This window comes from Ananas comosus, linkage group 4 (genome assembly GCF_001540865.1).
Source record: "Ananas comosus cultivar F153 linkage group 4, ASM154086v1, whole genome shotgun sequence".
NCBI lineage: Eukaryota > Viridiplantae > Streptophyta > Magnoliopsida > Poales > Bromeliaceae > Ananas > Ananas comosus.
Window position 1 is genome coordinate 4,657,059 of NC_033624.1, and position 16,392 is coordinate 4,673,450.

The 16,392-nt window shown below is 35.4% G+C and overlaps 2 protein-coding genes across 6 annotated transcripts; one reads left to right on the forward strand and one right to left on the reverse strand.

Annotated features, from left to right (window-relative positions):
- On the reverse strand, positions 13-4,622 carry LOC109708775 (pentatricopeptide repeat-containing protein At1g11290, chloroplastic-like). Its single transcript, XM_020230596.1, has 4 exons — positions 1,735-4,622; positions 1,104-1,172; positions 559-963; positions 13-403 (listed from the first exon to the last, which is right to left on the reverse strand). The coding sequence occupies exon 1, from the start codon at positions 4,620-4,622 to the stop codon at positions 1,806-1,808; it is 2,817 nt and encodes a 938-aa protein (XP_020086185.1). The 3' UTR covers positions 13-403; positions 559-963; positions 1,104-1,172; positions 1,735-1,805.
- On the forward strand, positions 8,328-15,912 carry LOC109708450 (ribosomal protein L11 methyltransferase-like). 5 transcript variants are annotated; one of them, XM_020230198.1, is made up of 7 exons: positions 8,328-8,718; positions 10,141-10,224; positions 12,338-12,478; positions 13,336-13,401; positions 14,364-14,531; positions 14,908-15,183; positions 15,597-15,912. In XM_020230198.1, the coding sequence occupies exons 1-7, from the start codon at positions 8,395-8,397 to the stop codon at positions 15,696-15,698; spliced, it is 1,161 nt and encodes a 386-aa protein (XP_020085787.1). In that variant the 5' UTR covers positions 8,328-8,394; the 3' UTR covers positions 15,699-15,912. The 5 variants fall into 5 exon arrangements, with proteins under 5 accessions (XP_020085787.1, XP_020085786.1, XP_020085788.1 ...); XM_020230197.1 differs by lacking the exon at positions 13,336-13,401 and adding an exon at positions 13,698-13,769; XM_020230199.1 differs by lacking the exon at positions 13,336-13,401 and adding an exon at positions 13,698-13,769 and having other exon boundaries at positions 15,606-15,912.

Consider the following 16,392-nt stretch of genomic DNA (forward strand, 5'->3'; position numbering starts at 1 on the left):
CAAGATTTGATCAACAGTACAAAATTTTAATAAATATTATAGATAAAAGTGTACAAAGTATTACTATTCGATTTTCGGTTCGGATTGTCGGTTAAGAAATGTGTTAAAACCAAATCAAACCAAAGCTGAATTTTAGTAAATTTCAAAACCGAACCGAATCAAAAACCATAAGAATTGAATCAAATAATCTTATTTGGTTTGGTTCAGTTTGGTTTTCGGTTTGGGACCAAACCGTCTACACCCCTAATAGTAAACTTTGGTGCAGAACAGCACGTACCGGAATTGCATCAACCGCACATCTCCGAACGAATGTCTTGTCCCTTTGGCATGGCAGGTTTGTTCTTCCTGATTGTTTCTTGTATATCAGTGATCCACAATTGGTCAACTCCCAAGGGGAGACATCCTGCTATAACACGGTTGTAAGCAGATTTAACATGTTGTAAGCAGGTAAGATGAGTGGCACGTGAAAATGTGTGATCTTCCATCCTTCTGGAGTAAGTTTAACAGAAGCGATATAAGAATTCTTTGTTGATGCTCCAGAATCATGGAATCATTTACCTGAGTACTGAGCCTCTTTATCAATCTCCTGCGTCCAAATAAAAGATGAGATTTCAAGTTTCTTTGCTGCAGGAGCTGAGTCTTGAAAAATTCGCTAATGATTTTTGCAGATTAACTTGATGGCTGGCTTTAGGACTGTACCAATCAATAATTCTTTTCAAAGCAGCAGTAATTTCGTCAATAGAAGCTTGTCCACTATTGATAGATCATCTGTTTTATAAATGTTTGTTAGTTGTTGCATCCCCACAAAACTTGGATCTGAATATTTGTTTGTATCTTGCAGGCTTATGTAAGAACACACACAGTATGCTAACACCAAGTACAAGAACGGGCACTGTTGCCTTGTCTCCTTTATTGGAGAGAAGAAACCACCAGAGTTATTGTAGACCAATATAGAGCAAGCGACTGAGGGATATGAAATAAGCAATTAGATCTATATAATGCTGAGGAAAACCATGCGACTGAAGAACAGCTACTATAAAGTCCAAGCGCATAAAAATGACATGCCTTAGCTTATGTCTGTCTTTATAGCAATAGTCCCTTACCTTCCATTTATTGGTTTTAGAGTCATTCAAAATCTCCTGGACTACTGGTACTTTCAGAAATGAGACGACCTGGGAAATACACAGATTGATCATCAGAAATTAGTTTGGCAAGTAAAAGGCTTCAATCTACTCCCAAATATTTCTAGCAATAATTTTATAGGTAATATTGGAAAGACTAATTCGTCTATATTCCATAACTGATAAGGCAGGATCTCATTTAGGAATTAAAACAATTTCAGTTTTATTCATTTGAAGACAACACACCAATGTTGAAAAAGGTAGGGAATAATCAATGGAAGTCTTGCTTCAGAATGCAAATATCTTTGGGAGAACTTTGCTCAAGAAACATCTGAGCCTGGAACTTTATCCCAGTTCATCGCAAGATGAATATCTCTAATCACCACCTCAGTTGGCACCACAGTTACAATGCCACCTCTATACATGATCAGTGGTGACAATCGTCAAACATGCTCCGAATATTTTTCAACAAACTTGGGTAGTTATTTGAGGAGCATATCTATTTTCAAAATACCGTAAGAATACGCCAAACTTCAGAGAAGCATAAATGTTTTTTAAAAATATCCAACTAATTCACAAATCTGGGGTTTCCAATGGCATAGTCAGTTAATACCTGTCCATCATCATGCCGATTTTTGTTGATTTTAAGAATGATGAGGCCTAATGTTGCGTGGGTTTCTCAAGTCATGAGAAACTATCCACAATGCTCACACCATGCACCTTTTGGAGTGTCAAACTGCTATATTTATTTCTAATCAAAGATGCATCTAACCATCTCCCCGCCTCCGCACGCATATTCGACAGTAAAACACGGTACCCACAGTTTAAGCTGTTCAGTTTAGATAGGTTTTCCGCTACATCAAATCCAACGTCAAAGTTACCATGAACTCGACATGCTGAGAGTAAAGCACCCCAAGAATGAACCCCCAGGTTCACTGGCATTTTCATCAAAGTTTCATGTGCCTCCTCAACTAATCCGTTGCGCCCAAGAAGATCAATAATAGATGAAACATGCTCTCTACTTAGTGCCAATGAGTAAGTGCTAGTCATCAGATTAAAGAATTGCTGGCCCTTCTCTATATCACCAGCATGGCTACAAGCTGAAATAAGAATGAGAAAAGTGATCGCAGTAGGGGTTAAGCCAGATTTTTGCATTTTAACAAAGAGTTCGCCGGCTACCTCTACATTTCCATGTAGACCATAGCCTTGGATCATTGAATTCCATGACACCACTGTTTTGGAGTTCATACCATCAAAAAACTGACGAGCTGTTCTCAATTCACCACATTTAGCATACAAATTTACCACAGAAGATCCAATAAGAACATCAGATTCAAACCCAAGTTTCGATATGAATGCGTGAACCCTCATTAAATAGCTCAAAGAAGAGACTTTTCTACAGGCCTGGAGGAGGGTGAGAAGAGTAACTGAATCAGCATCCACATTATTAAGCTTCATCAGACGAAAAAGTGATAGAGCGTTTTCTATAAGGCCATGATAAGAGTACCCAGCTATCATATTATTCCATGCAATTGTTCCCTGATTGCTAGCTTTACTGAATACTGAGCTTGCCTCATCGAATTCATGAAACCTTGAATGCATAGCTATTAGAGAATTAGCAACGAACTCATCATCGACAAAACCTGATTCAAGCACATACTGATGGATAAATTTTCTTTCTTCCTTTTGTCCTCTTAGAGCAATGGCCTCGATAACTCCTGCAATAGATGTTGAATCTGGCACAAAACCATCCTTTTGTTGCATAAAATGGAAAAGCTTCAATGTCAATCTCGGGAAGCCATTCTGAAGACAACCATGTATCATTGTGTTCCATGTCACTATATTTCGATACTGCATTGTTGAAAACAAATGGCAAGCAACATTTAAAAGCCCCAAACTAATGTAAAATTCCAACAGTGAAGTCGTAGCAAAAATAACCACTTCAAACTTATTTCTCAACACATAGCCATGAATGGCTTTGCCAGAAAAAAAATTTTGTGATTGCGTGCAGATAGATAGACCATTCACAAGTGTAACGGCATCCAAAGGGCAACCTTTGCACTGCATAGAGCGTAAGAGTTCAAAACCCTCCGAGAAACATCCATTATGCGAACATATAGAAAGCATGATATTCCAGAGAAAAGTTTCTTTGCGCATTTTACAGAGAACATGGTCAAAGAATTTGCGGGCATATCCAATTTCGCCGCAATCACCATAAGCAGTGAGAAGCGAGGTGCCCACAAATTTATCAGAATCAAGTCCCATTGCTATAGCAAGGCAATGAATAGACTCAACAAGTTCCACATGCCCACACAAAAGCCTTACGGCTTGCAAAGAACTAACCAACAACTCAGAACTTAGTGCCGATTCAGTTAAACGTGAGCACCTAATAAGTGCTAGAGCTTTCTCTGGGCATTTCATCCGAACATACCCATCGACAAGAATGTTCCAAGAGACAATATTCCTTGCCACCATTTCATCGAACAATGACTGTGCAGAATCCATCTTCCCGCATCTGCAGTACACCAAAAGCAGAGAATTCATAGCATAAACATCCACAAAACACCCTGACTTAATTATTAAAGTATGGATCAACTTGCCATCATCAATAGCATCCTCTCCTAACTGAGCACAAGCTTGTAAAGTGGTTTCAAGGGCCACAATATCCGGATTCAATCCTCCGTCCCTCAACAAGTGAAAAGCTTCTAAAGCTCCACAAACAAGCCCATTTTGGGTATACCCAGCTATCATAGCATTCCAAGATACAACATTCCTTTCCCCCATCCTATCAAAAAGCCTCTCCGAAACATGAACATCCCCAACCTTATTGTAATAAACAAGAAGGGAATTCCCCAAGAAAACATCACCAAGCTCGCAATGCCGAACAACGTAACCATGAATGGACCTCCCAATCCTCTTATCATCACTGCCGCTGCTAACCTGAAGCAAAACGGAGAGCGTAAGTGAATTGGGCTTCTCGCCGTAAAGACCCATCTCACGAAACAGATCCAACGCGGCATCCGCATGCCCGTTACGTGAGTACCCGGAAAGCATCGCATTCCAAGCAACGACATCTCTCTCGGGCATTCCATCGAACACCTTACATGCCGAACCGATATCTGAGCACTTTGCAAAGGCGTCGACTACGGCGGTCGACACCAAGATACTACTTTGGAATCCGGATTTGAGGATATGAGCAAAGAGAGAGGAAAGCAAGGAAAGGGACGGGAGCGCGGCGGAGGATTTGAGGAGGGAGAGGTAAATGGGCCTGTCGGGGTCCACAGCTCGTTCGCGGCGCGCGCGAGCGAAGAGAGAAAGGAGGCCGAGGTGGTCTCCGGCGCGAGAGAGGTGTCTTAAGCGAGAGCGCAGCGTTAATGGGGTGTGAGAGAGGTGGAACGAAGTGAAGGAGTGGGAGAGAGCGGAGCGGGTGATATGAAGAGAGAGGTGGGAAGAGGAGAGAGTTTGGAAGGAGAAGAAGAAGAAGAAGAAGGGCGCGCTCATTAATTTTGAACGGTTCAGGAAGTAACGGTCGAGAATTTTTGGGTTTGGTTTTCGTTGCAACGATATCTTAACCAAGGATTAAAGTGCAGCACTGATCTTATCCACCGTATCATATTGTTACGGCACGGTATCCGCACAATACAATTTTTGTACTGATAACAGAATTCAAAACTCTATATTTTTAAAATTAGTAATTAATTTTTTTAATAAAATTTAAATAATTTGATAAAGATACATAATAAATAATTGACATAATTTATTACTAAAAAACATAAATATTTTATGCCATTATACGTCGACAAATATATATTTTTTGTGACCGGTACGTATGGGTTTGGTTCGGTATGTTGGATGTGCCCATGTGATATATTTAAGACGATCCATAAAAATATGGTCAATTTATTTAGGCTAAATTACAAAAAACCCCCTTCTAATAACCCGTTTTTTCACTTTCCCTTCCTAACATTTAAAAACCTACACTTTGCCCCCCTGTAAAATAAAAAATGTGCACTTCTTCCCCTACGGTTAGAGTTCCGTTAAAAAATATATATTTATGCCAAAAATACCCCTCCGCCATCTCCCTGTTGCTTCGCCTCCCTCCGGCTCGCCACCTCGCCGCCGCCTCGCCGCCTAGCCGCCTCGCCGTTCTCCACTGCCTCGCCCTCACCCACATCCCCTTCGCCGTCCTCCGCCGCCTCGCCTTCGCCTTCTTTGCCCTTCTCCTACTGTCGCCCACTTCGGTTTTCTCCTACTGTCGCCGAAATCGAGGGCAGCGAGGGTGCAGGAGGAGAAGAAGGGGAGAAGGAAATGGAGAGAAATCGCGTCCGATTGAGGTGGGAATCGCGGCCAAACGAAGGGGCAGCTGAGGAAGATGGGAAAAAGACGACAATGGTGAGGGGCAAAATGGTCATTTTACATACCGTAACCTTCCTGTGAACATTTTTTATTTTACAGGGGGGGCAAAGTGTAGGTTTTTAAATGTTAGAGGGGGGAAGTGAAAAAGCGGGTTATTACATGGGAGTTTTCTGTAATTTAGCCATCTATTTAAGATGATTTATAAAGATACTGTAGATCTTACGGTTATGATGTATCTGAATACGTCCTTGATGGACCGACGTGATTTAACATTCTTACATCAAGTTATATATAAATATGTAACATATGGAAGTCCCGGTCTAACCCTAATCAAATTGTCTGTGACAGCTCCATCTCCGGAGATAAGGGAATTAGACTCGAAACGTCCCGCTACTTTGCAGATCGCGAGCGAAGACGAGTCACGAGCAAGTTTCAACACGGTATGCTTTCGTGCTATGGTATTTAAATTCTTAATCAGAATTTCACATCGTTGTACTGCTTGAAATTATTTTTATATTTTAAATCACATTTTATAGATTAAAATTTAAAAAGAAAATTAGAGTACACTATTTATCCTTAGAATATTTTGCTCCTTAAACTTTAATTTATTATAATTTCGTTGACTTATCTCAACTTTCTGCTACTCTTCGAATAAAAAAAAAACAATATGTTTTAATGATACAAGAAGTTTCAAATTACAATGTAAATAAAATAGATAAATCTCTTATTAATACCTAGGTCTTTGATTTTCTGAGGCTACTTATTTATATGTAATTGTAAACGCAGTGTACTTTAATTGTGTACGCCTTGAAAATTATAACATTTATTGCAATATTTATTTTGTTGGCTGCTATTGTAACTATATTTTTTATATTTGGTAACTTGAAAATGTTTTCGTTTATTTCGTTTTTTAATAAAAAAACAATTGATTCAGATTACGTTATGAATTTTCAAAATCTTATGATTTCACTTTTGCGTTTTGATTTTGGTCGTTGGGGTTTTTCTTTCTTTCTTTTTTTTTTTTTTTTTTTTTTTTTTTTTTTTTTTTTCTTCAAGTTTAGGGATACAAATGTATAAATACCTAAACTATAGAGTATGAACTATTTGAATTTGACTAACAACCTTCCAAAATTAAAATTTGATTTTGCTATTTAATATTTCAACTTGTTTGATCCGCTTCGTTTATTTTTTTAAAAATAAACTTAGCTAAAAATATGAATCAACTAGAGTTCAAACTTGAGACCTCGGTACCAACCACCAAATTCTTTGCCACTTGTGCTAGGGGGACCACGGGTACCAATCATCAAATTCTTTGCCACTTGTGCTAGGAATTGTTGGTAATAATATTTGGACTTTAAAAATTAGAATATGTAGTTTATCAATTTAGATTTAGTTACTATATTTTATGCAACTCTCAAAACTATAAATTTATTAAAATAAATAAATAATTTAAATTCAAGAGTTAAAATATGTTTAATTGATTTAAATCAAATAAATTGAAAGGTTTGATAGTAAAACTAATATTTTTAATTAAATCAAATAAATTGAAAGGTTTGATAGTAAAATTAAAATTTTTAAAAATTAAATAGTCAAATCCGAATGATCTTTATATATTTAGGATATAAGTTTTATACGCTGTTATCAAAAAGAAAAATACTTTTGGTATATTCAAAAAGAGGTGTAGATCTTACTCTTCATCCTAGAATTAATAAAAACTTAAATAATTTTTAGTAAAAAATAAAAAATAATAATATAACAAATAGAATAGTTTTGAAATAAAATGGAGATAAGACATACACTAAGGCCCCGTTTGGATACTTCTAAAAACGTAACATAGTTAAACTATGCTACGCCGGTAGGAAAATAATCCTATGAAGCGTTTGGAAGAAAAAAAAATAATAACGTAATTTTTGGAGTATAGTTATACTATACTCCAAAAAATGGAGTAAACTTACAAGGAAAAAATTTCACCATTTTGGGCTCCCAAAGATGTATCAATTTTTAAAGTTTAAATTTCAACATAAAATTTTAAATTTCAAAATTTAAAATTTTAAAATTCAATTTTAATTTTGACTTTAAATTTTAAATTTTAAATTTCAAATTTCAAAAAGTTCAAATATCAAATTTCAAATTTTAAATTTCAAATTTCAAATTTCAACTTTCAAATTTCAAATTTCAAATTTCAAATTTCAAAAATTTCAAATTTCAAATTTCAAATTTCAAAAAGTTCAAATTTCAAATTTCAAATTTCAAATTTTAATTTTATTTTTAATTTTTAATTTTCAATCTTCAAAATTTAAATTTAAACTTAAATTTAAAATTTTAAATTTATAAATATGTAAATTTATAAATTATTAAATTTGAAATTTAAAATTTTAATTATAGATTTTTTAAATTTCAAAATTTAAAGTTTAAATGGTATACTTTACATTTTATTTTTTAAAGTTTCAAATTTCAAATTTTAAATTTCAAATTCCAAATTTCAAATTTCAAATTTAAAACATAAAATCTAATTTAATTTTTTAATTTTAAATTTTAAATTTTAATTTTATATTTTGAATTTTGAATTTTAATTTTTAAAATTTTATTTTTAAATTTTGAATTTTGAATTTTGAATTTTGAATTTTGAATTTTAAAATTTTAGAAATTTAATTATTATAAATATTGTGGAATTGTATGATCTGTATCTAAACAGCTTAAAAATGAAGCTGTGGAATTTTTTTTATAGTTATAAAATTTCGTATTTTCTTTAGACCAAAATCATAGAATAAAAATTTCATGATGTTTTTTAACTATACATTCAAACAGGGCATAAACTTTGGAGTGTAAGTGTAGCATTTGCTCAACCAAGAATGGCAGCAGGCACCGAGGCCAATCAGCTCTGATCCCCCGTCCCCGCCTGCAGTCTGCCGTCCAAATGCTGGGCCGCCTCCATCTCCGCCTCCGACCCCTCGGCCGCCTCTCCTCCCTCCAACCCCCCTTCCCTCCTCCGCTGCTCCTCCCCACCACCGCCGCCGCCGCCCACACCACTCCCACATCCCCTGCAAACCGCCCCACTCTTTCACCAGCTTGTAAACAACCATCTCCGACTACCCTTCTCCTCCTCCACCAGTCCACGAATCGAAGAGCAGGAAAAGGAGGAGAAGGAAGCTTCTGCACAAATCGAGCTGCTGTGGACGCCGCGGCGGACGTCTCCGCTCCCTTCTACTCCGCCCACATTCGTTGCCGCAAACGAGATGCCGTGGGTGCTCCCCTCACTCACTCCCCCTTTCCCTCTCCCCTTCCTTCTTTAGCAGCATCACGTAGGTGTTGGATATAAATATTAAAAGTCTAAATTACAGAAAATCCCTATGTATATACATGCCTTTTCACTTTTTGTCGACTTTAAAAAACCTACATTTTACTTCTTTAAAATTTCAGAAATATTTTCAGGAGAGTACAGCGTTAATGGAGAGGGCAAAATGTTCAAATTGCCATACTTTTCACGTGAGAAATTTTTTTTTTAATATTTCTGTTATTTGAAGAATATTTTCGGTATAAATTATAAGAAACATACAAAATAGTGATGGAACTCTGACGGAAGAGGGCTAAATGCAATAACTTGAAATGTTGAGGGGGTAACATGTAGGGTTTTGAAAGTTAGGAAGAAAAAGTGAAAAAAGGGATATTTATAAAAAGGTTTTCTATAATTTAGCCATATTAAAAATACTATTATCCGGTAGCTTAAGCTTCTGAAAAATAATGGTTATTTCGTATTGTTTAAGCTGCTAGGGAATGGTGATAATCTTCGAACCCCTGCGCAAGTGGCAGATATAACGTGAACTTGCCACATGCATTAACTGAAAAGATAATGTAAATGATAACAAAAATGGCGGATGTTTGTTACTGTAAATATCCAAAAATTGATCTAGTAGGAAATTGCTCAGAATTAATCTTCACATAAATGAACTTACCAAACTAATCTAAGGAGGGAAAATGCTATAGTTGAATTATCAAAATAGATAGAAATGAGTAGCTTCCTATAATGGGAAAAAAAAACCTCATCCTTGCAATGCCAAAAGAAGGAAGCTATACTGTTACAATTTACGATTCTTATAACTCTTCTTGTTTCATATTGGATATTAGATTTCTGTTTTGGAGATTACAGTGGATTTATTTATCTATTTATCAAGAATCGTGGGCATACGATTATTCGATTCTCAAATGTTGTGAAAGAGATTGTGTTCATAATAGCAAAATCGCATTCCTATGAGAAGAAATGGTGTTTTTGTTCCTATTGAATTTGCCGCCCTCATTTCTCGTAATATCTTCTTTTGAAATACGTTGCTAAATTATAATTGGATATCATATCTATTATCTGGCAAAATGCTTTTCTGTCTAATTGCCTTCAGTTCTTAGTGATCATCTCGACGTTAATAATTTCGGAAAATTCGTTAGCTAATTAATGTGTATTTTGTTATCTGTGCATGAAAAGTGGATAGCTCAAAATGCCTTTTCTGTGATTTCGGAGTTGTTCAGAAAAAATGGGAAAACTCTGCTTTTCAGAATAATCAATTCAATTAATGATTTCTTGTGCTTTGTTTGTTCAGTTTTAAGAGAAAAGACAGATTTTGTGCATTTACTTGTCCATTGTTTAGACACTAACACAAACAATATAGTGCAGGAGGCTCTATCAGAAGCTCTTATGTGCTTTGGTGCAAATTGTATTAGCATGGATGAATTAAGTGATCATGGAGATCATGATGAAGTGAGCCATTAAATTCCTTATCTTCTTTTGTGGTTAAAATTCTGTAATATCTTCTTCTTGTATTGAGTTGTCAAATATGGATATGTTTTGCGTGCCACACCGTTGATTCTCTTTACTCTTCCATGAACTTACAGTTATATTGGTAATTTATATAGCTAATAGTATCTGACCAATTCTGAGGATCAAGTCTCAAGGTGCTTGTTAGACGACTGGGGAGTGCTGGTTAAAATGATATCACTCTTACTTAGAGATGATTCTGAAGGGACAAACTAACAAGTTTACAGCTAGAGTAAGTTTATTAAATGTTATGCTGACCAATTTTATTGCTGAGTAAGCAAGCAACCCTACTCACAAGTAGCATGCTATCGTGAAGTCTAAGAATGCAATGTGACTAGCAAAACCAAACAGTTGGACATGATTGTCGATGCTTGTAATTGAAAGAGAGCTTCATGGGAGGAAGTTTCTTGAGCCTATTTCTCTAATTGCTGTCTATTGGGACAGAAACTGTGCTTAGAGTTACTAAAGTTGTGCCACAAAATCAGGAAGAATCACATGGTGAATATATGACATTTGAGTCCACGTGGTATACTAAAGTGAAAACGTGATGGATAAGTTATTTCTAAATGATGTAACCTGGTCAAGGTAAATGATGAAATTGACATATTAAAGATAAAAATAGCCATTTTTAACCTATATATCTCAGTTTAAGCAGTTGATTCATTAGTTCCAATAAAAAATCAATTTGACGATGTATCTCAACGAAATGTAGGTTGACTATCTTAATACTAACAAATAAAATTGCCAAAACAGTATAATTTTGAAATTCATCCTGTAAAAAAGAATGCACGTATAGAACCCGACATAAGTTTAAAGATCTATACAAACAATGCTAAAGAGGGATGCATTATTTATTTAGGACTTCTGGACAGCAAATAGGTTGATCAAAGGGATGTAGTTCAGTTGGGTATCCGCAGAATTGCTGTCTAACAGAGCTGTTCAAAGAAGCAGAAATATTTTCATTAAAATCCTCCTGAGAGTCTCCTGCTGGAGGAAACGTAACACTTGCAATTGGGCCTTCTCCTTTAGGGACCCAAAACTTCATGTCAGCTTTGAGCCATAGCACAAATTCTAGATATTTGCCTGGATTTTGGAGTCATTTGCTTTCTAGAGTAGAGAAGCTGCTTCAGAAGCAATTCATGAGAACAAACAGGTGCATGCTTTAGTACTTGTTTGGACTTGGAGCATGCACTGGAACAAACGTTTTTTGGTATAAGCAATTCATTTGTCGGACATAATCCAAACAAGTACTAAAGCATGCACTGGAACAAACCAAAACAGTTATAAGCAATTCATTTGTCGGACAATAAACTCCAGAAGCTGCTCCTGAGATGTATTGAAGAAGATTGGTATAGGTAGCAAACAGACAATGATTTGCCACGGGAGAGGGCATAGATGCACTCTTATAGGGTTTATGGAGCAAGGACTGCGAAGTAAGAGCTGAATAAATTTGCCTATTTCCAGGTATACCAATATGTCAATAATTATGATAAATAGTAATTTTGAGTTAAAGTTGAGAAAGCTAAACATAACTACACCGTTTGCATGGATTTGCAAGAGCTGTTTATGATTGCCTGTGTATTGGGTTGGAGTTGTCCTAAATCAGTATTTCTTTTTGTGAACTTGTTACTTTGCTGTCATTTTTGAGAATAATTTAGGTAAAAATTTATGGAATTTACCTGAACTATGGACCATTTGGATTTGGCTACCCAACCTTTCAAAAATTTGATTTCACTCTCCAACCTTTCAATTTATTTGATTTGAGTTAGTCAACATTACTTTGACTCCAAAATTTAAGCTAATTACTTACTTTAATAAACTTATAGCTGTGAGGATTGTATGAAATATACTAACTAAATCTGTAAAGAGAAAAACCCATTCAAATTTTTAAGTCAAAGTGCCATTGACTGACTCAAATTAATAAATTAAAAGGTTGGGTAGTAAAATCAAAATTTTGAAAGATTGGGTAGCTAAATCCAAATAGTTCATAGTTCAGATAAGTTTCATGCATTTTTTTTTCCAATAATTTAGTATTTATATGCAATGCCTTCTGCAGATCTGCCTAACTTCAATTTTTCCGGATGGACAAGATGTGAGCGCATGTATCTCGAATGCTGCAAGTTCCGTTGGTTTGGATTATGTACCGAATTATGAAGTCTCAATGGGTAAGCAGTGTGATTGGGTGACAAATGCACAGGTTAATTCTCCACCGTCAGTCGAGCTCTTAATTTGTGCAATTCTACTGTTCCTCTTAGTCTCCTTCGAGAAAACTCTATTTTATCTGATAGGATTTTCTTTTGGTTTTTCATAAAATAGAAACATTACAATTACTTTGGCGTTGTAAGCCATAAGTTCTTTATTTCTCTTTCTGAACCTTATTAAAGAAGTCGGAGTAAATAACAGTTAATATCAGTTTGAATATGGAGTGCAATGCTTCTCAGATTTCTGTTATCATCGCGACAATCAATAGTAGCTAGTTTGATAACTGTAATTGTTAACTATGGAATTCTTGTCTACTGTGTGATAGAGAAGTCCCTAAACACTGGTTTAACGTAGATATCATTTACGCTGTTTAGCTCACAGAAATTGATTTTAATCAACTAATACAGGGAAGTGCACCCTGTTTTATTACTTTGGCCACAGTGTTGGAGAACAATTACTAGAATTTTTTGTTGTACTCTTGGGATTATGTAATTACGGAGAATTGTGTTGTTTTAGTTTTGAACTGTTTCTTCAATGACCTTTTAATTTAGTAAAGGCTGTTTGTATTTGCCGCACAGCATTTTTGTAGTCAAACCATTTAATAACATTTGCTACTTAATATAATTGGCAATTTAGAACATGGCACATTTGGACAACTACCGGAAACCCAGGAAATATGTAATATTCGGAAAGTAGACGCTGCAATAGTTCTTACGCAATGTTGGTTCTTTCTATTGATTCTTTGTAATATCCTGTTGATTCTTTGTAATATCCTGTTGATTAAATTTACTGTCTCATGGGATAATCTTTGATACTGGAAGGGGACAACATCTCTCGTTATGTCTACTACAGGAATCTTTTCATCCAATTGAGGTTATCGATGGTCTCTGGATTGTCCCCAAGTGGAGGGATCCCCCTGTATGTTCACACACAATTTCTTTCTGCTCTCTCGACAGACATACACAAATAACATTTTAGATTGATTTTTATCGCTATACATAGCACTGCATGATGCTTTGCTGGTTCTTAAATCTAGTTTATATGTGTTACTATTTGGTGCTTAACTTATTGTTGGCCACATATTGTGTATATAATTAAATAATTATATAATATATTATCTAAAACAATTTCATGCTGTAGATCATTAATTGCTAGATGTTCTGAGCTACACTAGGAGCAGATTGTAAACTAATATATCTATGTTGTTTTTATAGGACTTGCATACTGTTGTAAGATGGAACTTTCATGAAATACCTTTCTCGAAGGTTCTATTATATATTGATTTTGTATGGCACTACATCTCATCATATGCGTTCTTCCTCCTCTTTCTGCATGTTTAGAAATTTCTTCACTACGTTTAGCGTTCCAGGCACTGAAAACAAAATCTTAGTTAAAGTATAGGAAAACTAAGAACATATTTGCACCTTAATAAAAGGAAATTAAGGTATTGTAGCATCCAAGTATAAGACCGATCAAACCAAAGATCCAGGCAATTACAAGTTATTTCATTTTCTGTACTGACCGGACGGTTGCATCTCACTCTGCGATCTATGAATTTGTTTACATGATAATAAAGTATGATTATGATATAAAATCAACTGATTTCTGGGCATTTTGCTCCTTTGCGATCATTAGTAAGTCAGAATTTTAAAATTTTGTAAATACAGAAATAAGGAATACTTTTACTTTGCTTTGAGATTACAACGTTGCAATATTCGTATATGTAGTGTGCAAAGCAGCACCGGATCACGGCCTATCTTGCCTTTGCACATTTAATGGAATTTTACCCTACTTGGATGGATAAAACATTGATTAGAAATATAATTTAATCGTCTATGAATTAAATTGATTGAAATTCTGTTATTTGTCGAATCTGCCAGGACCCACGGGCAACAAATATTCTTCTGAATCCAGGGTTGGCTTTTGGGACTGGGGAGCATCCTACTACCAAGTTGTGTTTGTTGCTGCTACATGAAGCCATAAAAGGTGGAGAGCACTTTTTTGACTATGGTACAGGCTCCGGAGTATTAGGAATTGCAGCACTGAAGGTTTCTTTTATTGTTCTAGCTTTTCTCTCTCCTATTCCTTTTCCCTTTTCCTTAATGAGATCAAACCAACAGATTTTAGTTAGCCATGAGTTCTTTTCTAACTAATTTCTTCTTTTTTACATATTCATATAATCGTGGAATGAATAATAGTCCAAAGTTGTTTGCTAAACTTTTTTTCTTTTGCTGGCTTGTGTCTTTAATTCTAGTGTCCCAAAATTCTTATGTAACAAATAACGAAAAAGTAACTTTTGTCCAAAATTGAAATGTTATATTACTTTCATTTTGGATAAAAGCTACATTGTTTGTCGCAAGCTAATATCGATTCATTCAAGTAGAGCATTGAATTCTCACGTGTCATTTTGTTCCTTTATTGTAGATGGGGGCTGCAATGTCTGTAGGGATAGATATAGAGCCCCAGGCTGTGACTTCTGCACGAGAAAATCTTTCCCTAAATGGAATTGAATCTAGCAAAATGTCAGTTTACTTGGTTCCGAGCAAAGTCAACTCACCAAATATTGAATCTGCAAAGGCGAAATTCGACATTGTCATAGCCAATATACTTATGAATCCTCTAATGGAACTGGCTGAAGATATTGTTTCTTATGGAAAGCCAGAAGCCGTCGTTGGTGTCTCGGGAATTTTGTGTGAGCAGGTACTCCTATTTAACATCACTTCCATGAGATTGCCTTGTCTGCCATTATTGATGCCCCACATATACATGAAGCTACTCTCATAGCACCAGCGCTTCGTTCCTTAAGACTCATTTTAGATGATAGGACATTTGAATTGACAAGGCAATCCATTGGACATGACAAAAGAGTATTTGGAAATCTCTTTGAACAAAATCTCTATGCATGTATGCATTATCTATTTATCACCTAATTTTCTCTATCGAACACATGTATGTAGGTCTATGCATGTACGCATTATCTATTTATCACCTAATTTTTGTTTAGAATCTTGCTTACCATGAGTGCTACTCTATCGCGCTGTCATACTTGTATGAAATGTCGATAATTTGGTGTTTTTATTGCATTTCCCAACTAATTAGCCCTGCTGGAGCAGGTTCTGCAGATTAAAGAAGTTTACTCACAGTACTTGGATAATATATGGGTCTCCGAAATGGAAGGTTGGGCATGTCTCCGTGGGACGAAAAAGAGGATCTGACACCGTGTTTGTTCAAAGCAGATTCACCTCACAATCATAATTTCAGCCGAATTGAAGAATTCAATCTAACCTTCTCGCAGAACTTGGTTCTGTTTTTGTTGTATTATGATTCTACTGTAGACTAGTAGTATCTGTACAGAGGTGTAGCTGCAATAACTAATTTTGTTTCAGAATGAGGACAATTAGATTCTAAATGCATTCTGTTAAGGGTTCAGTACAGTTTCACTTAGAATCCCCAAAATTTTACGGAAAGAGAAAAGAGCGAGAAAAACCATACCTGCGGGGCTGGTTTACTTTTTAGATTTCAAACGTAAAATCTAATTGACATCAGCTTTGAAAATCTGAACCATTCACTAACAACAATGTATCATTTGTGTTTTTGTAAGTAATAACCTATTGTGGTGTTTCTTATGACTTCATTTAAACTAGAAAAAACTTCAAATACCACCATTGTGGTTTCATATTTTTTTCATCTTAATATTCTGTGGTTTAAAGTGCATTAATTTAGTACCCTGTGTTTTCGTACTTTCTCACTTTAGTATCTTATGGTTTAAAATGCATCAATTTAGTACTATGTGGTTTCATTTTTCTCTTTTTGTCGGCTCCTCTGTTAATATTTCGTTAAATTATATACAAAAATACTTTAGATATCCTACCTAGGTTTATCGAATATTTATTTTAGTATTCTTTAGTT